This window comes from Jaculus jaculus, chromosome 3 (assembly GCF_020740685.1).
Source record: "Jaculus jaculus isolate mJacJac1 chromosome 3, mJacJac1.mat.Y.cur, whole genome shotgun sequence".
NCBI lineage: Eukaryota > Metazoa > Chordata > Mammalia > Rodentia > Dipodidae > Jaculus > Jaculus jaculus.
Genome location: NC_059104.1, coordinates 148,201,365 through 148,227,614, shown reverse-complemented (window position 1 = coordinate 148,227,614; position 26,250 = coordinate 148,201,365). Strand labels below are relative to the sequence as shown.

The window sequence follows — 26,250 nt, the reverse complement described above, 5'->3', positions numbered from 1 at the left end:
GAACTGAGGTGAGAACCTCCTCCATGTAGACCAGCTGACAGAAAGCTGGAAGAAGCCATTCTGCATGCAGTGCAATGGGAGAGAGAGAAATCACCAGTGAAGATACTCAACAGTAGACACTGCAAGCTTTATATTTGCCCATCCAGCCAAATGAGCCAATGGGTGCGAAAGTGGCACATCTGCCATGATGGAAACCAACTGCCCTCTAGTTGGACTGGAGGCCCACTCCATGGGAGGGAATACATCCCTGATACTGAAAACCTACAGCAGGGGTAGCCATGAGCCCTAGGGGTGTAAGGTCTGCTGCTGTCTGTCTAAATGTATATACTGTGCTCATCAAATTGCTCAGTAAGCACTTCTCTTAATGTTCATATCCATATATTAATGCTACTCTCACTTTTGGTAGAGAATCTTCTCTTTTCAGATGGCAGTGACCTTGGGATGACTCAGAAGGCACCATGGTGCTGGGAAGAAGTGACAGGAGTGCTCAGCACTGCAATATCTCTATCATACCTTCCAAGGCTCAGGGTCCATTGTAGAAGAGGCAGCAGAAAGAATATAAGGGCCAAAGGAAGGGTAGGACTCCTTACAATGTGCTCCTCTGGACACAAAATGGCCTGGATATCCATGACCTCACAGTGCCTGATACTACCTACATAAGACCATCATGAAAGGAAGAAAAGATCATGACATCAAAATAAAAGAGACTGATTGAGAGTGGAGTTTCAAAGGAGAAAGTGGGGGAAGGGAGGGTATTACATTGGATATTTTTTATAATCATGGAAGTTGTTATTAAAAAATAATTTAAGGGCTGGAGAGATGGCTTAGCAGTTAAGCACTTGCCTGTGAAGCCTAAGGACCCAGGTTCGAGGCTCGGTTCCCCAGGTCCCATGTTAGCCAGATGCACAAGGGGGCGCACGCGTCTGGAGTTCATTTGCAGAGGCTGGAAGCTCTGGCGCGCCCATTCTCTCTCTCTCCCTCTATCTGTCTTTCTCTCTTTCGCTCTCAAATAAATAAATAAATAAATAAATTTAAAAAATAAATAAATAAAAATAAAAAATAATTTAAAAAAAACACCACTAAGGGTTCACAATTCCCCAGATCCTCTCCTGTTCCACCTGTGCCTCTCAGGGTTCCTAGGGGAGTTGCCATTTCAGGTGGCTTCACAGTCCCCTAGTGATCTCCCCAAACCCTACTTGTGTCTACTGCCAGCCTGGGAAGTCAAACCCTTACAAATGAGCTCCTCATTACTAGCATCCTCCCCACTGGGCCCAGCACAAACATACCTCACATCCTCACTCACCATGAATGGAGGAACCCACATCATGCCACTCTTGATGCAACCCCACAGGTACCTCCTCTGGACCTATGTACGTACTCTAAGTGTAAGCCCCAAATCCCATGCTAGCTCATGCCCCTCCTAGGACCCTACTACTGTCTTGTATAAGTTCCAGTATTCTCAACAAGAGAAATAGAATATGTCCATATGAACAAACAAATACCAACATATATATATAACTTAACATGAATAAATGCCTGAATGAAATCCAAGAGAGCATAGACAGCTGAAAGAACTCAATAGAAATCTGATGGAACTCAAAGAGAATCCAAAAAACAATTTAAAATAACTCAAAAAAACCCTGTAAATTAAGTTATGCAATTTTCAGGATAACAGATAGACCTGGAAAATATAGCACTAATACTCAGGTTTAGAAAGATGCTGCATGTTCATTCTCACACCTGCCAGGGCCCAAACAACATTGCTGAGGAGGTGACAGGAATATTAGTGCTACTCTCACTCCTCTTAGAGAAGCTCTTTTTTGGAGTTGGTTATGGATACTGGGGAGACTCAAGTCTCATCAAAGTGCTAAAACAAGAGGCTCTTGAGATTTTGAGAGCGCAATGTTACATTAGATGTCTCTATCACACCTCCAAGGCTCAGGGACCATCTCAGAAGAGGGAGCGGAAAGAATGTAAAAGCCAGACTGTTGGGAGGAGTGCTCTGGAACACTATCTGCAGGACATGAAGTGACTGGTGCATTCATGGCATCACAGTGGATGTCTCTACCTCCGTAAGACCTGGATAATACTGAACCCATCAACGTCCTGACACACCACGCCTGAATTTGGGGGAAACAATAATGAATAAGATACCAAAATTGGGCTGGAGGGATGGCTTAGCGATTAAGGTGTTTGCCTGCAAAGCCAAAGGACCCACATTAGCCAGATGCACAAGGGGGTGCATGCGTCTGGAGTAAGTTTGCAGTGGCTGGAGGCCCTGGTGCACCCATTCTCTCTCTCTCTCTCCCCCTTTTTCTCTGTCAAATAAATAAAAATTAAAAGAAATATTTTAAAAAATCCACAATTGAAGAGGGACTACTTCAAAAAAGAAGGGCATTCAGTGGAAGTGGGGGAGGGATGACAAAAAAGGGTCATGGAATGGGATAATGATCAAATTACAGTACATTCATATATTAAAATTCTGAACTTAAAAAAAAACAAGCAATGATTAATTCTGTAGGTCTAACATAAATATAATTGAAAATAATGAAAGCCTAGCATATACTTTTAACAAAAATACATAAAGGTCTTTACAAACCAATGATACTCAAGTATCCTAATAAGTTTAGATTTATGATCCACTTCAAGTTAATCTGTTTTTGACATATAGATGACACTTCAAGTTAATCTGTTTTTGACATATAGATGACTGCGAAACAGTTAACAGGTCAAAGACTCCTATCTTTTTTTTTTTAACTTTATTTTTATTTATTTATTTGAGAGAAAGAGAGAGGGAGAGAGAGAATGGGTGTGCAAGGGCCTCCAGCCACTGCAAATGAACTCCTAACCTGGGAATCCTAGGGAATCAAACAGAGGTTCTTTGGCTTTGCAGGCAAACGCCTTACCACTAAGCCATTTCTGTAGCTCCAAGACTCCTATCTTAAGTAAGAGTTACTTTCAAGGTTGGCATTTTCATGCTGGTGATTAGAAATATGACTTAAACAGATCACTGCTGTGGTGTTTGTTTTGAATACTTAGACCTCAGCTGGTGGCAATTTGAAAAAGCTGTGGAGCCTTTGCAAGATGGACACTTACTATACAGGTATGTCATTTGGGACCAACCATGAGGTTTATAGTCCAGCTTTCTAGGTGTTCCACTCATTTCCTTCTTATTGCTGTGTCAAAATATGATGCCTTTGCTGCCTGCTCGGCCATGCTTTCCCTATCATGATGAAACTACCCTTCAAAACAGTAAGCTGAAATAAACCCTTTTCTGCCATAAGCCACTCCTGGTTGGATGTTTTGTCTCAGCAAGGAGTAGGTAACTGCAACATCTACACTAACATAGTCCTTTCCCTAAACCGTAAGAGTGATTGACTGTGCCTGAACTATAGAAAATGTGGTTCATGGTAAGTTGTTTTTCTTCAGTTTGGGATTTTGAGGCACTGCTAGGCAAAGAGTGACTAATATGAACCATGCTCCCACAATCATCTTGGGTGCCATGTCCCAAATAAGCTTCTCTAAACAATTGACACATACAACAAAGTTGATCCTGTGCAATGGCCCTGCACCTAGGTTTGGCCTGACTTCTCTGCACCTCTTCCCCCTATTGATTCTGTGTTGTATCCTTTAGCTAATAACTTTTAGCCACAAGAACTTTCATGTGCTCAGTTTTGAGAATACTATCAGCATTTTTAGGTCTGTGGGTACTCTTGCAGTTACAACGCCTTTTGTAAAAAGACCATTCTGCCCCATACTGAATGGCCTTGAGATCTTTGTCAAATTTCTACTTGCCAACCTAGTTCTTTTCCAGTTATTCTGACCATTCTTTTACATTCTATTCAAATTTTCTTACTTCACACATACACTTAAATAACTGCCTGGGTTTGAGGTAGGGGTGCACTTAGGACTTTAAATACTCAGCAATATTGAGCAATTTGGGAATGTCATTATCTGTCTTTTTAAATTTTCTATTTTATTTGTTAGAGAGAAAGAGAGGGGGAGAGAGGGAAGGAGGGAGAGAGAATTGGCACGTCAGGGCCTCAGCTACTGAAATTGAACTCCAGATGCTTGCACTACCTAGTGGGCATGAGTGACCTTGCACTTGCCTCACCTTTGTGCATCTGGCTTACATGGGATATGCAGAGTCAAACATGTGTGCCTTGACTGCTATACCATCTCTCCAGTCCCATATCTTTCTTTTTAGTTTGTCTTAAATTTTCTTAATAAGTTGATGGTTTCAGTATATTTAATCTTGAAATATTTTGTTAAATTTATGTTTAAATTTTTTATTTTGACTGATTTTAAATATTTATTTCAATTTCTAATTATTCAATGCTAAGACACAAAAACATTATTGATTTTTGCATGGTTGATCTTGTTACATCTTATATTGACCTTTTAGCTTACCAAACTCATTTTTGTAGACTTCTTGGTATTGTCTATACTATACAAATCAAAGCATTTAAAATTCTTCCTGGCCTGGAGAGATGGCTTAGAGGTTAAGGCGGTTAAGTACCTTAACCACTGAGCAATCTCTCCAGCCCCTATCTACTATACTTTAATAATCAGGAAGACAAACAAACAACAACAACAACAACAAAAACCAAGAAGGGTTAGCTGGAAGGTTGCTACATTTCTTCCACTTTACTGACTTACCTCATAAAGCATGAGTCGAACATCAGCCTGCTGCCCTAAGCATCTTCTCAAACTATCCATGATCTCAAGGCAAAATGTTTCATTGGCAACAGAATTGTAACGGCTGTGAACATCCACCTGAACCTGAAAGGGAGACCAACCTGTTCATGTCTACCTTGTTAATTTCTATTGAAATGAGCCTATATTCTTGATCAATGAAATGTACTAGGTTTGGCTTTCCCTGAACTAAACCCAGGACTGAGGCAGACTCTATAATCATTACCATACAGTGATACATGTTACTCTTGTTCTGGTTTGGAATAAGAGAATTTTCAAGGATTCAAACAAAATTAACTTTTCTGTACCTTAAGGTTTTACCATCCCAGCTATTTAGGAAAACAGATTGACTATTTTACAGCACTATAATCTAGCAATCACAGTATACATTACTTAAAAGGCCTTAAGACTTCAATAAATATATTTCAAAGAAGTTTAAAGGTAAATAGTCTTGCTTATAAATAGATATTTTAGAGGCTGAGGAGACAGATCAGTAGATAAAAGGCTTGTCATGCAAGCATGAGTACCTGAGTTCACGAGCCCCAGACAACATATAAATACATGGCATGTCTCTCTAATCCCAGAACACCACAGATAGCAAGATGGAAGTTGGAAATAAGAGAATTTGCCAGAAACATGTGGACCAGATAGCTTGACAAATGTAATGATGAGGACTGTCAAGGAGTGGTGGTGAGGAATGACCCAGTCAAGTTGTCCTCTGACTTCCACATGTACACTATGACATATATGTGCCCACATTCATGCACATGAACATGTATACATATACACACACCAAAAAATTTAAAAAGTGCCAGGCATGGAGCCTCATGCATTTAATCCCATCATTTGGGAGGCTGAGGTAGGAGGATCATAATGACTTCAAGGCCAGTCTGACTACAAAGTGATTTCCAGGTCATCCTGGGCTAGAATGAGACACTGCCTCAAAATAAATAAATAAATAAATAAATAAATAAATAAATAAATAAATAAATAAATTAGGAGAGATGACTTAGTGGTTAAGGTGCTTGCATGAGAAGCCTAAGGTCTCAGGTTCAGTTCCCCAAACCTATATAAGCCAGATGCAAAAGGTGGTGTATGTGTCTGGAGGTTGTGACTGGAGGCCTTGATGCACCCATTCTTTCTCTCTTTCTCTATAAGAAATAAATAAATAAAATATTTTTAAAAAGATAGTCTAGGGCTGGAGGGATGGCTTATCAGTTAAAGTGCTTGCCAACAAAGCCAAAGGACCCAGGTTCAATTCCCTAGGAACCACGTTAGCCAGATGCACAAGGGGACCCATGTGTCTGGAGTTCATTTGCAATGGCTGGAAGACCTGGCACACCCACTCTCTCTCTCTGACTCTAATAAATAAATAAAAATTAAAATTAAAAAAGATAGTTTATTTAAAAAAACACTCACTCACGGGGTGTGGTGACACATACTTTTAATCCCAGCACTAGAGGTAGGAGGATAGCTATGAGTTCAAGGTTACCCTGAGACTACACAATGAATTCCAGGTCAGCAGTTAAGGCACTTGTCTCTGAAGCCTGAGGACATTCCCCAGTACCCATGTAAAGAAGATGCACAGGGCCGCATGTATCTGAAGTTCATTTGCAATGGCCGGAGACCCTGGTGCTCCCATTCTCTCTAGCTACCTCTTCCTCCTTCCCTCCCTCCCTCCCTCTCTCTCTCTTCTTCCCTCTTTCTCTCAAATAAATTAATTAATTAAAAAAAATGAAGCCAGGAGTAGTGGCACACACCTGTAATCCCAGCACTTGAGAGGCAGAGATAGGAGGATCGCCAAGAGTTCAAGACTACCCTGAGACTCCATAGTAAATTCCAGGTCAGCCTGGGCTAGAGTAAAACCTTACCTTGAAAAACAAAAAACAAACAATAAAGAAAAGAAAAAATCTAAAGGAAAAAAAAAGACATTCTAGGCCAGGTGTGGTGACTCATGCATGTACTTACAGCATGAGAAGGCATAGCTAGGAGAATAAAGTTCAAGGCCAGCCTGGTCTACTTAGTGAGTTTCAGACCAACTTAGATTATAGAGTGAGACTTTGTCTCAACAAAATCAAAAAGAAGCAATGTGACACTCTTTGTTTAATTTAAAATAAAACTGGCTATTTTAGACCAAGAATTTTCTTTCCTTTTTTATTTATTTTTAAAAAGGTTTTATTATTTATTTCAAAGAGAGAAAGAGGCAGAATGAGAAAGAGAGGAACAGGCACACCAGGGTCTTCAGCACCTGCAAACAAACTCCACAAGCATGCGCTACCTAGTGCATCTGGCTTACATGGGTCCTAGGGAACTGAACTCAGGGCCTTCAGGCTTTTCAAACAAGTACCTTAACTGATGGGCCATCTCTCCAGCCCCAGACCAAAAATTTCTTTGCTCTAGACATCATACCAAGGTAGTTGATACTCTGTAGATGACAAATTCTAGCTCTACCCATTACTTCGTATATAACCTTGAGCAAGTTATTTAATTCCCTTTGCCTTTATTTTCTTAGGATGAATACATAGGTATATGTACAAATGATACTCAGTATTGTTAATATTTAGTTACACTAGGTAATAGAAGTTTCATATAATTATCACAGAATGGTATGATTCCTAATGAAATTGTTAAATATGTCTGCTTATAAATCTTATAGTACATCATTTCAAACATGAAGACAGTTTTATTGCTAAAAACTCAGATTATCAACTTACTGTAAAGTTTTTTCTTAGATTACAAGGGTTTTTTTTTTGTTTGTTTTTTGTTTTTTTGAGGTAGGGTCTCACTCTAGCCCAGGCTGACCTGGAATTCACTATGGTGTCTCAGGGTGGCCTTGAACTCATGGCCATCCTCCTATATCAGCCTCCCGAGTGCTGGGATTAAAGATGTGCACCACCATGCCTGGCTAAAAGGTTTAACAGATGTACATGTGCAAAATAAACAAACTTATTTTTTTTAATTTTTAGAATTGGTGCGCCAGGGCCTCAGCAACTGCAATTAAACTCCAGATGCCTGTGCCACCAAGTGGGCATATGTGACCTTGCACTTGCCTCATCTTTTGTACATCTGGCTTACATGGGATCTGGAAAGATCGAACATGGGTCCTTAGGCTTTGCAGGTAAGTGCCTTAACTGCTAAGACATTTCTTCAGCCCCCAAAACTTATTTTATTATATTTTTTTGGTTTTTCAAGGTAGGGTCTCTCTCTAGCTAAGGCTGACCTGGAATTCACTATGTCTCAGGGTGGCCTTGTACTCATGGTAATCCTCCTACCTCTGTCTCCCAACAAGTGTTGGGATTAAAGGCATGTGCCACCACACCTGTCTCCCAAACTTTTTTATTTTTTCTTGGTTTTTCAAGGTAGAGTCTCACTCTAGCCCAGGCTGACCTGGAGTTCGCTATGGAGTCTCAAGGTGGCCTCGAACTCATGGCAATCTGCCTCCTGAATGCTGGGATTAAAGGCATGCACCATTATGCCCAGATTATTTTTAAAATACTATCATACCTAATGTCAGAGAATTACTGTGCTAAGAATATGATAATGAGTATAAAGCACATTAATATGCCTGTATGGTACTATCCACTAGACAGAATGAACCTTAAATGCAAATCACATGTATTATTATTGTTATTATTATTTTTGGGTTTTCAAGGTAGTGTCTCACTCTGGCTCAGGCTGACCTGGAATTCACTATGTAGTCTCAGGGTGGCCTTGAACTCTAGGTGATCCTCCTACCTCTGCCTCCCAAGTGCTGGAATTAAAGGTGTTCGCCACCATGCCCGGCTTACATGTATTATTTTTAAATTGTCTTGTAACCACACTTAAAAAGCAAAATGAGGGCTGGAGAGATGGCTTAACGGCTAAGGTGTTTGCCTGTGACACCTAAGGATCCAGGTTTGATTTCCAGGACCCATGAAAGCCAGATGCACATGGTGGTGCATGCATCTGGAGTTCATTTGCAGTGGCTAAAGGCCCTGGCTCACTCATTGTATCTGCTTCTCTCTCATAGATTAAAAAAAAAAAATTAATTAAAAAAAAAGCAGGGCAGGAGAGATGGCTTAGCAGTTAAGGTGCTTCCCTAAGAAGCTTAAGGGCCTAGATTCAATTCTCCAGAACCCGCATAAGCCATACATACAAAGTGATGCATGTGCACCAGGTCACACATGGTCAAAAGGTGGTGCATGCATCTGGAGTTCAATTGCAGTGGCTAGAGGGCCTGGCCTTATGTGCATATGTGACCTTGTGTGCTTGTATCACTGTGTGTCTGGCTTATATGTGACCTGGGGAGTCAAATATGAGTCCTTTGCAGGCAAGAACATTAACCGCTAAGCTATCTCTCTAGCCCAAATGTTAGTATTGTATTTAACCCAACATATCCAAAGTATTACTAGCATATAATCAATATAACATTAATGATTGAAATATTTTGTTTTTATATTTTTCTCTAGATCTTCAAAATGGGTGTGAGCTTTTCATATATAATCCAGTTTGATCTAGATTAGCTACATTTCCATCAAGTGTATAGTTCAGTAGTCACATTGAGACTAGGGGCTACCATACTGGATAATATGGTCTAGCATACAGAAAATCTGCTATTAGTAAGTATTAATTAGGTGAATGTAGGTATGGTGACACATACTGATTATCCCAGCACTAGGGAAGCAGAGGCAGAAAATCACTAAGTTTGGGGCCAGCTAGGCTACATAATGAGATCCTAACTCAAGAAACAAAGAGCCAGGTGTGATGGTGCACACCTTTAATCCCAGCACTAGGGAGGCAGAAGTAGAAGGATCGCCATGAGTTTGAGGCCACCCTGAAACTACAGAGTGAATTCCAGGTCAGCCTGTACTACAGTGAAACCCTAAAAAAAAAAAAAAAAAAGAAAAAACAAGGGCTGGAAAAATGACTCAGCACTTAAGGTGCTTGCCTGCAAAGCCCAAGGGTCCATATTTGATCTCTCTCCAGATCCCATGTAAGGCAGACACACAAAGGTGAGGCAAGCGCAAAGCCACACATGCCCACTAGGTGGCAAAAGTGTCTGGAGTTCAATTGAAGTGGTTATGGCCCTTCAATTCTCTCTCATTAAAAAAAAAAAAAAAAAGCAAACAATCCAAGAAGTATTTGTTGACAATCTCCTCATTATAAAGCTCTCAGTTTCAAGGTCCTTATTAAAACTGTAACAGAAATAAAGGAAACTGGCTTTGGTATTATTGGTCCTTCCCTGAATCAATGTTCAATATGCAGATAGTGTGAACAATACATACCTGACTGATACCAATAGACTGACTGCATTGAGAAGAAGACAAGCTTCCTAAAACTTTAAAGTTCTTCAGAAGCAGCAAAAACCCAGCAACAGCAGATTTTCGTGCATCAAGCTGGCTAACTCGGGGAATAAACAAAGAAGTTAACAAACAGCACTACTTTCACAGCAACATGCAAAAAAAAATACATAGTTCCATGCACAGAAAGAACATACAAACAATCAAGCAAAACACAAAACAAACTGAACGTACATGCTCAAAATACAGCAATAGGTGCTCAGAACAATTAGCAGTATGGGAATTCAGCTGACTTTTTTCATTGTCTATCTAACCCATGACTGTGCCTGTCCTTTCTTTCTCCTTGCTCTCAAGACTTTGGAAATTAAAATAAGAGTCCTGAGAGAGGCTACAGAAGAGGCTGGTACCTCAAATCTAGGGACTGAATAATGACAAAGGAACTTGCTGAGTTTTGCTGTATCTGAACAAATGCTTCATGAGCACAGTACTTTATGCTGTACAAACCTTCCATCCAGAAAAATGACATAACTCATCTGCTGGCTGGGGATCAATGACCAACCCATGGAACAGATGCTACAACATACAATCTTGTTCTATCAGGCATGCCTTTGGATGAGTAGTGATAAAAAGAGTCAATTCTAGATCAGAGATCTGTGCATGTATATTGTGTTATAATATGGTCAATTTGATAATAACTGGGTATCTTATGGTCCAAGTGTCAAATACTTTCCACATACGACCATACTGGTGTATTTTTAGGAGCCAGCATTATGCCACAGCTTCTACACTAGCAATAAAAAAGGCCAGGAGGAACAGAACACAGGCACCTCAATAATTCACTGAATCTTTGAGTATATTCATTTTAATTAAGGTCCTTTTTCCTCTGGAACTACTATCAAGTTAGGTTGTATACACTGTAGCAATGGAACTTTTTCCAAAGGCTTACCCTAAGGGTGGTATATAAGAGTACGTAAGATCCCAAGTGCTGGTGTTAGATTAGTTTTACCACCAACCACTGTTTGCCCTTTGGAAAGTCACTTGTCTAGCCCTAATAATTTTCCTTATGTAAATGAGGATTGTAATAATTTTTACTTCACAAGGTTGCTCGAAGACTCAAGGAGAAAAGCACATAGAGCATCAGCCTAAGGCCTCCTGTGCTAAGTGCTCTGCTGAGTTGAGAATCTGCATGACCACTGTGGAAAAGTACAAGCGGGAGAGAGCAGAGGTAACGTAACGTATGGGTCCAGAATTAAAGGGCATTAACATCTTGTGATCTAGAGAAATGTCACATACCTGGCAAACATAGCTTTCCGAAGGACAATTATCAATGAGTCTCTGATTGACATGCTGATTTTGAGAAGTGGCTAAATTAGGGAACAAGTTATATTAGCTTTAGCTCATCTCTATGCAATACTGTGAACATTTTATGGGTTCTGGTTCTGTTTTACATATGTGGTCCAATGTTAATTAAACTTAATATTAAAAATAGGGCTAGAGAGATAGCTTAGTGGTTAAGGTGCTTGCCTGCAAAGCCAAAGGGCCCAGATTCAATTCCCCAGGACCCATGTAAAGCCAAATGTACAAGGAGGCACATGCACCTACAGTTCATTTGCAGCAGTTAGAGACCTTAGTGTACCCATTCTCTCTCTCTCTCAAGTAAATAAAAATATTTAAAAAAATTTTTTTATTCTTTTTTTTTAATTTTTATTAACATTTTTCATGATTATAAAATATATCCCATGGTAATTCCCTCCCTCCCCACCCCCACACTTTCCCGTTTGAAATTCCATTCTCCATCATATTACCTCCCCATTACAATCATTGTAATTACATATATACAATATCAACCTATTAAGTATCCTCCTCCCTTCCTTTCTCCACCCTTTATGTCTCCTTTTCAACTTACTGGCCTCTGCTACTAAGTATTTTCATTCTCACGCAGAAGCCCTAAAAATTTTTAATAATAAAAATAATGGTGTACTTTGGAGTAGTAAATTGTAGCCAGACCTAGTAGAAGCAGGTCTATAATCCCTGCTACTTGGGAGGCTAGAGCAGCATTATCATGAGTTCAAGACCAGCCTGGGCTGTATAGTGAGCTGCAGGCCAGCTTTGGCTACAGAATGCGACTGTCTCAAAACAAAACAAATCAAACAAACAAAAGGGTCTGAGTGCCTTTGCAAATTTGTTGCACTCACTATATACACTAATTTTCTTTCGATTATTTCACTAACCTGAAAACGAATCAAAGGAAAATAGTCCTACAAAGAGGGGTCTCTTGGAAAGTAGTCTATCTCAGTGATCTCAATACAAAATCTCATGTTTGGGACTGAAGGGAAATAGGATTTCATGGACATATAAATTTATTTTAAAAGACACAGAAAGGTATCAGACTTCTATTGGATAGCTAAACATGATTTTGAGGGCTGGCAAGATGGCGCAACAGTTAAAGGTGCTTATTTGCGAACCTGCTGACTTAGGATCATTTCCCTAACACCCATGTAAAGCCAGATGCACAAAGTGGAACGTGCATCTGAAGTTTGTGTGCAGTGGCAAGATGTCTTGGTGTGCTCATTCTCGCTCTCAAATAAATCAACAAAAATATTTTAAAAGAAAACTTGATTTTCAGTAAGCTAATTTGGGTACCAGAATACTTACCTGCACTGCCTTAAGCAGCCCTTGTACAGTCTGAAGGGGCAGGAAGGACAAACAGTCAAAAGTTTCTGTGACTTTTGAAGAACAACTCTGAAGAATTAAGGGTGCATACATGATGATGTCTGAAAGCAACTCTGAAAAACAGAATCTATACTTAGTTGCCTAACGACTATAAAATAAACATGAATATTTAAAATGAATACAGGGAAAGGAACAGTATTTTTTGTTCCTTTTCTGAAATAAATCAAGAATGCTACAATTAAAAAAAATTTCTACTGATCGCACATAATTTTAGTCCAGTCAATGGAACCCAAATATTTTAACTTTTTTTTGTGATAGATGACAAAATTAAACTGTCTATAAGAAAGGAAGAAACCTGTTATGCCAATTACACAAGTAGCAAATGTCTTCATATTTCTAAGTTAAATTAAGTCAGTAAATATTTATGAACTTTTACTGTTGGCAAGGTCTCTTCTCCATCACGAATACGTTTTACTTATTATTTGCAAGCACAAAAAGATAAAAGACAGACAGAACAGGTGCACCAGGGCCTCCAGACTCTGCAAACAAACTCCAGATGCATGTCCCACTTTGTGCATCTGGCTTTAAGTGGGTACTGGGGAAATGATTTCAGGATGTCTCTGCAGGCAAGTGCCCAAGAATTTTATTTTTTGAAAAAATATTTACTTATTTGATGCCAGGCATGGTGGTGGACACTTTTAATCCCAGCACTTGGGAGGCAGAGGTAGGAGGATTGTTGTGAGTTTGAAGCCACTCTGAGACTACATAGTGAACTCTAGCCTGAGCTACAGTGAGACCCTACCTCAAAAATACTGAAAAAAGAAAAAAAATATTTGAGAAAAGAGACAGATAGAATATGGCATACCAAGGACTCCTGTGACTAAAAACAAACTCAAGACACATGTGCCACTTTGTACATCTGGCTTAACGTGGTTACTGGGAAACTGAACCCAGGCTATCAGGCTTTGCAAGCGAGTGCCTTTAACTGCTGAGCCATCTCTCTCTCCAGCCCTCTATCAAGAATTTTTCTTTGTTTTTGGCTTGGTGTGGTGGAACACACCTTTATGACAGACAGAGCAAGAGAGACTCAAGTTAGGCGTGGTGGCGCACACCTTTAAGCCCAGCACTCGGGAGGCAGAGGTAGGAGGATCGCTGTGAGTTTGAGGCCACCCTGAGACTCCTTAGTGAATTCCAGGTCAGCCTGAGCTAGAGTGAGACCCTACCTCGAAAAACCAAAAAAATAAGAGACTAAAGGTGCTTGCTTATAAAGCCTGCTGACAAGTTCAATCCTCAGCACTCACATTAAGCCAAATACAAGAGCCTCCTTAGTAGTTATATAAAGTTGAACACAAAATGTTATATGCATATGCATTTACAATCCCAATGTCCTATGCTCGCTCTACAACAGGAGGTGGAACCAGAAAAATCCAGCTAGTCTGACATTGTTCATTTGCAGGGGCAAGAGAATCTGTCTCAAAGTGGAAGAAAAGACAGGTCAAGATTGTCCTCTGACCTCTATACACAGGCTGTGACATACACATGCCCATTCATACAAGCATATACATACAAATAAATAAATTCTTTTTGTTTTATTTGTTTATTTGAAAAAGAGAGAGAGAGAGAGAGAGAGAGAGACACGAAGAGGCAGAGACAGAATCGACACACCAGGACTCTAGACTCTAGCTACTGTATATGAACTCCAGATGCATATGCCACTTAGTGTATCTGGCTTACATGGGTACAGGGGAACAGAACCTTGGTCCTTTGGCTTTGCAAGCAAGCATCATAACCACTAAGCCATCTCTCCAGACCCCCCCTTAAAAAAAAAAAGAGGAAGAGGTTGGGGGCTGGAGAGATGACTCTGCTGGTAAAAGAACTTGCTGGAAAGCCTGGCAGCCTGGATTTGACACTCCAGTTCCCACGTAAAGCCAGATGCACAAAGTGGCACATGTGTTTGGAGTTCATTTGCTGTGGCAGGAGGCCCTGTCTAGTGCACCCATACGTTTTTCTAGAACAAAAATAAATATTAAAAAAAAAAAAAAAAAAAAAAGGCCAGGCATGGTTGTGTATATCTTTAATCCCAGCATTTGGGAGGCAAGGGTAGGAGGATCGCTGTGAATTTGAAGTCAGCCTGGGACTACAAAGTGAATTTCAGGTCAAGGCAAGCTAGAGTGAGACTGTACCTCATAATTTTTTTTTTTTTTTTTTTGCTTTGTTATTTTGAGGTAGGGTCTCACTCTAGCCCAGGCTGACCTGGAATTCACTAAGAAGTCTCAGGGTGGCCTCAAACTCACAGCGATCCTCCTACCTCTGCCTCCCGAGTGCTGGGATTAAAGGTGTGCACCACCAAGCCCAGCTTGTACCTCATAAATTAAAAAAAAAAAAAAAAAAAAAAAGTGAAAAAGAGGTCAATGAATGGAGAAGGACAGCACTCATTTGATAAGCTCAAACCCAGGGCCTCAGGCATGTCAAGCAAACAGTCATCATTGAAATATACCACAACCCGCCTTTGCTGAATATTAAAAAGTTAATGTTACCTGAGTGTGGTGCTGCATGCCTTTAATCCCAGCACTCGGGAAGATGAGGTAGGAGGATTCCTGTGACTACATAGTGAATTCCAGGTAAGCCTGGGCTAAAGCCAGATACTACCTCAAAGGAAAAAAAAATCTTAACCAGGCATGGTGGCACACGCCTTTAATCCCAACACTTGGGAGGCAGAGGTAGGTGGATAGCCATGAGTTCGAGACCACCCTAAGACTACAGTCTTAGGGTGAGTTCCAGGTCAGCATGGACTAGAGTGAGACCCTACAGTGAATGACACCCCCCCCCCCAACACACAAAAAAAATCCACGGTTGGAGAAATGGCTTAGCAGTTAAGTGCTTGCCTGTGAAGCCTAAGGACCCCAATTCCAGGCTCGGTTCTCCAGGACCCACGTTAGCCAGATGCACAAGGGAGTGCACGTGTCTGGAGTTCGTTTGCAGCAGCTGGAGGCCCTGGCACGCTCATTCTCTCTCTCTCTCTCTGTAACTCTCAAATAAATAAATTAAAACAAACAAAAATCCAAAACCCAAAAAGTAAATGTTAAACAAAATAGAAGCCAAATTCATAAATTAAATAGTCCCTTTCTTATTGACAACCACAGACAACATAGACGGCTTTACATGTATAACTGCCATCATAATCAAAGATTACATTAAACTCTATGACATCATTCTAAGTTGTTTTCTAGGACAAAATCATTGACAGTTAAAAGAAAACATTCTTAAGAAGTCTATTCATGTTTTCAAAATGTGGTACCTAAGAAATGACTGATTGGAGAGGATGCTCGAGTCACAACTCTATTGAGGACTTGTTCCAGAATTTCTTGTCTGATCATGTCATGTATCTAAAAAGAATAGAACCAATGGAATATAGTTGGCTGAGATGATATAGCTTGTAAGTGCCCCATTGCTTATAAATAGGCAGGACAAGAATAATTTGGATATGGGTAAAACCTGTGGACCATCTGGGAAAGATAGAAATGTAACTTTGATAAAATTTTCTGTGCTCAGATGGACTTGTTAGGAAAGGTAATTATTCTTTTAGTCTAAAGGTATAGTTGACATGAAATCTAAGGTGATACATCAGAAATAATCTTACATTCACATTTCTCAACTTTTATTCTAAAAATTAAACTTAAAAGTGTGTGAAAAGTTTTAGAAATAAAAAATTAACTATATTATGCATATACATATATATGTGTGTATACACACACACACACACACACACACACACACTTCTCAGCTTCAAGAAGCAGAGCAGTTGCCTCTTAAACAAGGCCTACTCTTAATTTTTTACAAAAAATTTGAATTTGAGTTAAAATCTTACTTGAAGTTATAGAAACAGACTAATTTAGACTTCAGACTTTTAGTGATTTAACTGCAATTATATTCTCTACAAATATTTTGATAAAGTCAGGCCCAAAGCAACAAGGCTAGCCAATCTGTAGGCAGAGACCTCCAAACTTATGAGCCAAAATAAAAATTTTCCTCTTTCCTCTTTCTAAACTGCTTCTCTCAGTTATTTCTCAGATACAACAGCTAACCTCTGTTGGAGGAAGAGAAAACCATGCAAAGTCTAACACTCAAACTTCTAAGAAATGGTCAGAAAAAAAAAAAACAAAAAAAAAAAACAGAAGTACAAGGGAAATTTTATATAAATAATGAAAGCCAGGCATGGTGGTATATGCCTTTAATTATAGCACTCGGGAGGCAGAGGTAGGAGGATCACTTTAAGTTCAAGGCCAGCCTGAGACTACACAGTGAATTCCAGGTCAACCTGGGCTAAAGCGAGACCCATCCCCCTTCCTCAGCCTCTCCCTCCCCCCCAAAAAAAGAAAATGAGAAAGTACTCCTTCAACCTGGATCTGTAATGTTTCAATACCATCCCAAGCACTTATACAAACTTTGTCATTTGTCTGAGTACTATATATTCAAATTTTCTTACCTGCCAAACTCCCAGGTAATGTCTTGCTCTATTTATGTTATTTGAACAAAATTAGGGAATGGTTAGCAAACTAGACTCTCACCTTAAAAGTTTCCAACAGGATATTAGCTCCCAGCTTACACGCATGCTGGTTTGGCATTTTAGAAAGACTGAAGCTTTCAACAGCTTTTCCATCAAGAATCTTCTTTGGCCCATATGAATCCATTAAAATGAAACCAAGTTCTACCAGGCCTTGTACTACATGATCCCAACTATGAACACTGCAAGAAAAGAAAAAGTTTAGTTCAAAAAGGCAATCTGAGGGCTAGATGAATGGCTCAGTGATTAAAGGGTCTTGCTTATAAAGCCTTATAGCCCAGCCTGGGTCTATTCCCTAGTACGCCTGTAAAGCCAGATGCACAAAGTGATGCATGCTTCTGGAGTTCGTTTGCAGTGGCAAGAGGCCCTAGTATGCCCATTCCCTCTCTCTCTCACTCTCTACTTGCAAATAATTAAAATAATAATAAAAACCTTAGTAAAGTTTCTACCTTCATACTCACTACTATGTTATTTATCTCAACCAAGATAACCAATAAACTTCAAATAGGAATTTTTCTTTCCATGCAGCCTTATTTGGCAGGATTCCAAATGCCTGGATATTCAGTAAGTAGCCTCTAAGAACAGACAGAACACTGAGAAAACTCCAGAAAGTATAGGCCAGAGATGTAGTTTAGTGGTTGAGTGCTTGCCAAGCATACATAAGGCCTTGGGTTCAATCTTCAGTCAAAAATAAAACTAAATGCATCCAAAAAAATCCAAAAACCATACAATATTCAAAACTATATGGAAGACATTTATAGTATTTCAATGATCATTTTAAGATTTCCATTCAAGATTTCACTGACAAAAAATTTGCTCTATCCTCCAATATGACATTTACATGAGCTTATACATTTGCACATGCACAATCCCCTCCCCCTGACCATGCCCAGCTATTACAAAATTTTATGTAAGAATATAAACTAGGGGGCTGGAGAGATGGCTTAGCAGTTAAACGCTTGCCTGTGAAGCCTAAGGACCCCAGTTCGAGGCTCGATTCTCTAGAACCCATGTTAGGTGGATGCACAAGGGGGCACAAGCATCTGGAGTTCGTTTGCAGTGGCTGGAAGCCCTGGTGTGCCCATTTCTCTCTCTCTCTCTCTCTCTCTCTCTGCCTCTTTCTCTGTCACTCTCAAACAAATAAATAAAATAAACCAAAAAAAAAAAAAAAAAAGGAAAAAAAAAAAGAATATAAACTAGGGCTTGGAGGAATGGCTCAGCAGTTAAGGCGCCAGCCTGCAAAACCTAATAACCAGGATTTGATTCCCCAGTACTGCAGTATAATGGCACATGTGTCTGGAGTTTGTTTGCAGCGGCTGGAGGCCCTGACACACTCACTCTGTCTATCTCTCTCTTCTTGCAAATGAGTAAAGTTTTTTTTTTTTTAAAAGAATATAAGCTATCTTTGTGTTCTGTTTGCAAGGTTAAATATATTTTAAGTCTATCCTATTTTTCCTTCAGAAAATCCTATAACTGTTAAAACCATAACTTTCTAGAAGTTTTTTGTTGTTGTTGTTGTTCAGTAATATATTAATGTTACAGCAAAAACGCCTTTACCTAATAATTTTAGTCAGATAAGTAAGATCCCCAAAATTAAATCACATAAGGCATATGCTATATGGAGGCTGGGGCGATGGCTCAGCAAGTAAGAGCATGCTTCCCAGGACCCATGTAAAAAGTTGACATGGCTGTGAATGCGTGAAACCCCAGCGCTGACAAGGACAGAGACAGGAGGATGGCTGGGGCTCACTGGTCAGCCAGCCTTAAAACAACAACAACAACAAAACAAATCAGCAGCTCCAAGTTCAGTTATAGATAATCTCAGGAAAATAAGGCAGAAAGAGTAAAAGAGGATCTGAAATCTTCTTCTGACCTTGTGTGTGTGCATGTGCACAGGGCATACACATGTGCCCAGGGTTATTTGCATCTGCACACACATGCATATGCCACATATATATGCACAAACAAAAAAATGTATGCTGTGTTATTGAGGTTAACTGGGGAAAGCAAGTATGACTAATTAGCAAATTACTAGTTACTTCATACCCAGATGTGACAAAATACCTAACAAAATCAACTAAAGGAAGGAAGACTTCATTTGAGCTCAGTTTGAGGGTGCAGATCATAGGGAAGGGGACGGCAGACAGTTGGAGAATGTGGGGCTAGTGGCATTGCAGCTGCAGAAGTAGGCAGAGAATGACACACACTGGTGTTCCACTAGCTCTCACCCTTTTTTATATGTGTGTACACATGCATAGAGGCGAGAGGTCAAGGGACTTCTTCAGTTGCTCTCCGCCTTGATTTTTGAAACAAGTAGTCAGTGAAAGCCCTAGATATTTCACCCCTGCCTCCCCAGCACTGGAAATAAAGGTGCATGCCACTATGCCCAGAAGTTTATGAGTTCTGAAGATCCAAACTCATATCCTCATGCTTGCACAGTAATCACTTTACTCACTGAACTATCACCCCAACCCCTGCCTTCTCCAACTTTTTTTTCTTCAAACTCTAGGACTCCAGCCAATGGAATGGTGCTGTCATTTAGGGTGGGCTTTACTACCTCACTAAATCCAATCTAGAAACGTCCTCACATACATGCTCATGGTGATTCTAGATCCTGTCAAGTTAGAAAATTAAGATTAACCATCTCAAATCTACTCCTTGTCAGTTAAGACACCAAACTATGTCACCTTTTTTTTTTTAAGGTAGCCCAGGCTGACCTGGCCCTCACTTCTGTAGTCCTCAGGCTGGCCTAGAACTCACATCAATTCTCTTACCTTTGCCCCAAGTGCTGAGATTAAAGGTGTGCACCACCAGGCCCAGCACAAAATATATCAACTTTCTTAACCTTGTCGCTATAGGCTCATGCCCATGCAATCCAATTTCAAAACTCCTAATAGTCTTTTACAATTTAAACACTGTTCAAAAATTAAGTGTAGAGTCTCTTCCAAGACTTAGGCATTCTCATGTGAGCTCCTACAACATAAAAACAAAAAATTATGGGCTGGAGGGATGGCTTAGTGGTTAAGGTGCTTGCCTGCAAAACCAGAGGATCCAGGTTCAATTCTCCAGGACCCACGTTACCCAGATGCACAAGGGGCACATGTGTCTAGAGTTCGTTTGCAGTGACTAGAAGCCTTGGCATGCCCATTCTCTCTCTCTGACTCTAATAAATAAGAAATAAAGTTAAAAAAAATTCTTCCAACCTACAATGGCAAAAAATAAAAATTCTCATTCCAAAAGGGAGGCATGAGAACATAGCAAGGAAATATCAGACCAAAGCAAGACTGAAACCCAGCAGGGCAAACACCAAACTCTGCAGCTCCTTGTCAGATATCTAGGACAATGACAGAATCATTTGGGCTTCCAAGTGTTTGGTAAACCCTTTTCTCCAGCTCTGCCACATAAAGCACACATTCTCTCTGGGGATGGCTCTACTCCACAATGTAGTTTTCCTTGGTGGATGTTCCACGGCCCTATTATCTCCCCACACCCCAGGGTCTCCACTGTAACTTAAGTTTCACCTTTTCAGTTTCACAAAACAGCCACTTAGGGCTTCCTTTCAGGGACTCGAACCCTGCTTTTAACACTGCTTGACCTTCTGGAACCTTGGCAGAAGCCTCCATGACCCTCCAGCTCTTCCATTTACCATGTTTATAAAACCAGTATCACATGGACAATGCTGCCAAATTCTGATGCAAGCTCAAGATGTAGCCTGGTCCCCTTAGACCACAACTGCATCTGGATGGACCTTCTGTGTGCCTTCTGGGTTAAGCATGGTGGTTTTCAAACAAGAAATTCCTTCAGTGGCATTTTCAGTTTAGGATCTCACCTTTTCAAATGAATTTTCACAAGCTGGAGCCTTCGATGGGAAGGGCTTTTCCCTCAGGGTACCTTTCCTAACGTACCAATGCAGTTAATCTCTTTTAAGAATTACAGCTGTTGGGCTAGAGAGATGGCTTAGCAGTTAAGTGCTTGTTGTGAAGCCTTAAGGATCATGGTTCAAGGCTCGATTCCCTGAGACCCACATAAGCCAGATGCACAAAGAGGCGCACGCGTCTGGAGTTCGTTTGCAGTGGCTGGAAGCCCTGGCGCGCCCATTCTCTCTCTCTCCCTCTATCTGTCTTGCTCCCTGTGTCTGTCACTCTCAAATAAATAAATTTAAAAAAAAAAAGAACAAAAAAATAAAAAATAAAAAAAAAAACACATGAGCCAGGCCCCCACTGTCCATGTTTTTCTCAGCATTCTGCTCTTCCAAACTCACCAGAATGGCCACTCTGCTTGGAGCATTCTGGGGCTTCTGCAGCCTGAGATTCCAAATTCTTCCCCATTCCTCCCGCAAACCAGTTCTGAAGGCCCATGAGCCAGTGTCAGGTGTATCACAGTGGCAGCCCTGCTTCATCATACAAATTTTCTGTCTTAATCACTTTTCTCACTGCTGTGACAAAATACCTGACAGAACCAGCTTAAGGGTTTACTTTGGCTCACAGTCTAAGGTAGTCCATCATGGTGGGAAGGCATGGTGGCTGATGCATGAAGGAGTTGGTCACATGATATTGCAGTCAGGTTCTCACTGCTGATAGAAATCACCCAACCAAGAGCAGCTTGTGGAAAAAAGAGGTTTATTTTGGCTTACAGGCTCGTGGGGAAGCTCCACGGTGGCAGGGGAAAACTATGGCATAAGCAGAGGGTGGACATCACCCCCTGGCCAACATCAACAGGAGAGTGTGCCAAACACTGGCAAGGGGAAACTGACTATAACACCCATAAGCCCGCCCCAACAATACACTCCTCCAGGAGGCTTTAATTTCCAATTGCCATCAGCTGGGGAACATAACCTCCAAACACCTAAGTTTATGGGCATACCTGAATCAAACCACCACATTTCACCCTGGCCTCCATAAACTGATAACCATACATGACATAAAATACAATGCATTCAACCAACTTTAAAAGTCCTCATAGTTTTTATCAATTCCAATGATGTTCAAACAGCCCCATAATCCAAGGTCTTTTAACTGAGCCATAATACCAAAAAATAATCCCCCCCAAAACCCATAATGGCACAGAGTAAGATGGCATTGGGCATAGCAAAGAAATATTCAAACAATACAAGATTTAAAACAACTAGGGCAAACATCAAACTCTGTAACTTCAACAACTCCAGCCAGTGATAAATCTCCAAGTCCGATAATTCTAACCAGCAATAAGTCTCTGGAATTCCAATTCTGCCCCTCCAGCTAGGCTACTCACAGTCCTGGAAAGCTTCATCAGGGCTGGCAGCTTTCCTTAGCGGCCATCTCATGGTTCTGGCAGCTCCACTGGGCCTCCACGCAGGCATCGGGCAAACCTGCTCCACAGTGCCCATGGCCATTTCCAAAACACAAGAGCATGTTGCAAACTTAATGACCCTCTCTTCCCTGCATTTCTTATACTCCACAATACCAGGTAGGGTGGCAAGTTGTTAATCCAGGGGGGAATAAAGCAGACTTTGAAGAACAGGACACTTCTTGAGCACTCAGGCCCCTCCAAAATAATCTAAATTCTTCATGTTGCCCCAGTGCAGGTCAGCTAGCCCAATCTGAAGGATTGTAATCTCAACAATTTGCAGGTGAATGGGCAGCAGTTTAGGCCCAAAGATTTCATTTTTTCTGTGCCATATCCCTTTGCTCACACCAGTTCATTTCTACGCAAAGCAACCCTACACAACTTATCAGAACCCAAGCACAACAGCAAGCTTCCCACACAAACTGCTAGTCCAGCCCAGGCACAGCTCTTTTTCACCCTCATAAGCCAAACCTCACAGTCCATAGTTTTTACCCCATTCCAGTCTTTCAACTCTGACCAGAACAGTCCATCAAGCTGTATTTACAGCACTGCCTTACAGCACTGCAAGGCATCTCTTAGGCCAAGGTTTCAAATCTTTCCATATCCTCTTGAAAATCAGCACCGAAAGGTCAAAGCCACACAGTCAGGTGTCTAGCAGCAATCCCACTCCTCGGTACCATCTTAATGTTGCAAGTCAGGTTCTCCTTGCTGATAGAAATCACCCAACCCAAAGCAGCTTGTGGGAAAGAGGTTTATTTTGGTTTATAGGCTTGAGGGAAAGCTCCACGATGGCAGGGGAAAACGATGGCATGAGCAGAGGGTGGACATTACCCCTGGCCAACATAAGGTGGACAATAGCAACAGAGAGTGTGCCAAACAGCAAGTGAAAATTGACTATAACACCCATAAGCCCGCCCCCAACAATACACTGCCTCCAGGAGGAGGCAATGAATGCTGGTGCTCTGCTTTCTTTCTTCTTCTTCTTTTTGGACTTTTCAAGGTAGGGTCTCACTCTAGCGCAGGATGACCTGGAATTCACTATACAGTCTCAGGGTAACCTCACACCCATAGTGATCCTCCTACCTCTGCCTCCTGAGTGCTGGGGTTAAAGGTGTGTGCTACCACGCCCGACTCTGCTTTCTTTTTTTAAAGTGACTTCTTTAAAAAAAAAAAAAAAAAAGCGCTGGAGAGATGGCTTAGCGGTTAAGCGCTTGCCTGTGAAGCCTAAGGACCCCGGTTCGAGGCTCAGCTCCCCAGGTCCCACGTTAGCCAGATGCACAAGGGGGCGCACGCGTCTGGAGTTCGTTTGCAGAGGCTGGAAGCCCTGGCGCGCCCATTCTCTCTCTCTCCCTCTATCTGTCTTTCTCTCTGTGTCTGTCGCTCTCAAATAAAAAATAAGATAAAAATAAAAAAATAAAAAAATTTATGCATTTATTTATTTGAAAGAGAGAGGCAGGTAAAGAGAATGGGCAGGCCAGGCAGGGCCTCTAGCCACTGCAAACAAACTCCAGTTGTATGTGTCACATTGTGCATGTGGCTTATGTAGGTACTAGGGAATTAAACTTGGGTCCTTCGGTTTTGCAGGCAAGTGCCTTAACCACTATGCTATCTCTCCAGTCCTCTACTTCCTTTTTATATGCTGGCCACATTGCCTTTAGGTCCCATGGCTGGTTGAGACTTCCAGAGAGTACATAGGCAGCTTTCCAGAAATTTCTTAGCTATGTACTGCTTATTTCTTTAACCCAGTTTGGAGCAATACAGTTAGGAGAATGTTGGAGACACAAGTGTAAACCTCAGAGAAAAGAACAACTACATATAGCTGGGCATAATAGGAAGCATCTGTAATGCTAGCACTCAGGAGGCAGAGGAGGAGAATCATCACAAGTTCTAGGCCAGCATGATGTGCAGAACAAGTTCCAAACCAGCCAGAGCCACATAGTGAGACACTATTTCAAAAGCACCAAACAAGCAAGCAAGCAAGCATCAGATTCAAAGCCAGAGCAGATAAAAAAGTTTTCATGTCCGTTAATAGTTGAAACATTCAAAAGAATGAGATCTGCTTCAAATTTGCCCAATGTTCCAAGTTCACATAAACTGAATCAGAATTTCAACACCTGGAAAAGATCTACCTTGAATTGTGGCTTAAAATAAAACTTTAGGGGCTGAAGAGATGGCTTAGTGGTTAAGTGCTTGCCTGTAAAGCCTAAGGACCCCAGTTTGAGGCTCAATTCCCCAGGACCCATGTAAGCCAGATGCACAAGGTAGTGCATGCATCTGGAGTTCATTTGCAGTGGCTGGAGGCCCTGGCGCGCCCATTCTCTCTCTCTCTCTGCCCCTTTCTCTCTCTATTTGTCACTCTCAAATAAATGAATAAAAATAAAAACAAAAATTTAAAAATTAAAAAAAAGTTTTGTATCTAAGCCTTAAACAAAGAAAGCATGACCTATTATATCTGTTAAACAACTAATGTTTACTCTAAAATTAAAATGAAAACCAGGATGTTAATTGGTGTTTTCCATGTAGTTTTATATAGATTTGTCAAAAATTGCTCATTAATAATTAAATTCCAACTTATCAGGCCAGATTTCAACAGTCAAAGTAAATAAAACTTAGTATTTTATACGTAACAAGAAAAAGACTCATTCCAATAAGTTTGCAGTAGCATGGAACATGCATCTCTCTCTCTCTCTCTCGCTCAGTGTGTGTGTGTGTGTGTGTACGTGTTTATGTCTGGGCAAGAAGACAACCTCAGGTATCATCTACAGAAATGGTGTCCACCTTTTTTGAGACACAGTCATTCACTGGCCTTGAGCTTGCCAATTAGGCTATACTGGCTAGCCACCCAGCCCCAAGGGTCCCTTCCTATTGCCACCACTTGACTTATAAGCACATACCACCATACCCAGCATTTATATATGGATAGTGGGGATTGAACTCAGACCCTCATGCACTCAAGGCAAGCACTTTACTGATGGAGCTACCTTCCAGTCCTTATTTCCTTTTAGATTTGAGTTTTATGTCCCTGCTTCACAGGCTGAGATTGAAAGTTCTTTTCAGGGCTGGAGAGATGGCTTGGCAGTTAAGTGCTTGCCTGTGAAGCCTAAGGACCCTGGTTCAAGGCTTGATTCCCCAGGACCCACGTAAGCCAGATGCACAATGGCACATGCATCTGGAGTTCATTTGCAGTGGCTAGAGGCCCTGGCATACCCATTCTCTCTCTCTCTCTCTCTCTGCATATATATATATAAATATTATATATATGCCTCTTTCTCTGTCTCAAATAAATAAAAAATAAACAAAACTTAAAAAAAAAAAAGAAAGTTCTTTCCACACAGCAAAAGCTTGCTTGACCAATTTTCAGTGATTAAACCTTGATACATGATATCATTAGCTATAGGCATTGTCTGTCGTTGATTGGCCCTAAATGAGCCACACTGCATTTTCCAACACAAAAAAAAGACTCATAAATTGTTTGAATATGGCTCAGCAACTCACCTATTCTTTACTACTTGCAAGATCATAGTTGAAACACAAGCTCTAGCAGGGACTAGATTCTGAAGAAATTTTGAGCCTTGGAGGAGCTGAAGATCCTTAAAATATTTTATAACTGAAGCCTTTAAAAGATCAAACACCTAATATAATAAAAGAAATAGAAGAGACAAAGATTATAATTCCTGAACGAATCTTAAACTTTTGACGATTTCTATGAGCTCT

General features: G+C 40.8%; 1 protein-coding gene across 6 annotated transcripts in view; it reads right to left on the bottom strand.

Moving 5' to 3' along the window:
* Positions 1 to 26,250, bottom strand: part of Fanci (FA complementation group I) — a 97,931-nt gene that overhangs the window by 46,664 nt on the left and 25,017 nt on the right. For all 6 annotated transcript variants that reach the window (XM_045146319.1, XM_045146324.1, XM_045146323.1 and 3 more), the window contains exons 12-18: positions 26,032 to 26,168; positions 17,216 to 17,393; positions 15,946 to 16,033; positions 12,630 to 12,760; positions 11,268 to 11,338; positions 9,960 to 10,074; positions 4,660 to 4,782 (exon numbers count right to left, since the gene is read on the bottom strand). In XM_045146319.1, the coding sequence (XP_045002254.1) occupies positions 4,660 to 4,782; positions 9,960 to 10,074; positions 11,268 to 11,338; positions 12,630 to 12,760; positions 15,946 to 16,033; positions 17,216 to 17,393; positions 26,032 to 26,168 (843 nt within the window). The remainder of the gene's footprint in view (positions 1 to 4,659; positions 4,783 to 9,959; positions 10,075 to 11,267; positions 11,339 to 12,629; positions 12,761 to 15,945; positions 16,034 to 17,215; positions 17,394 to 26,031; positions 26,169 to 26,250) is intronic.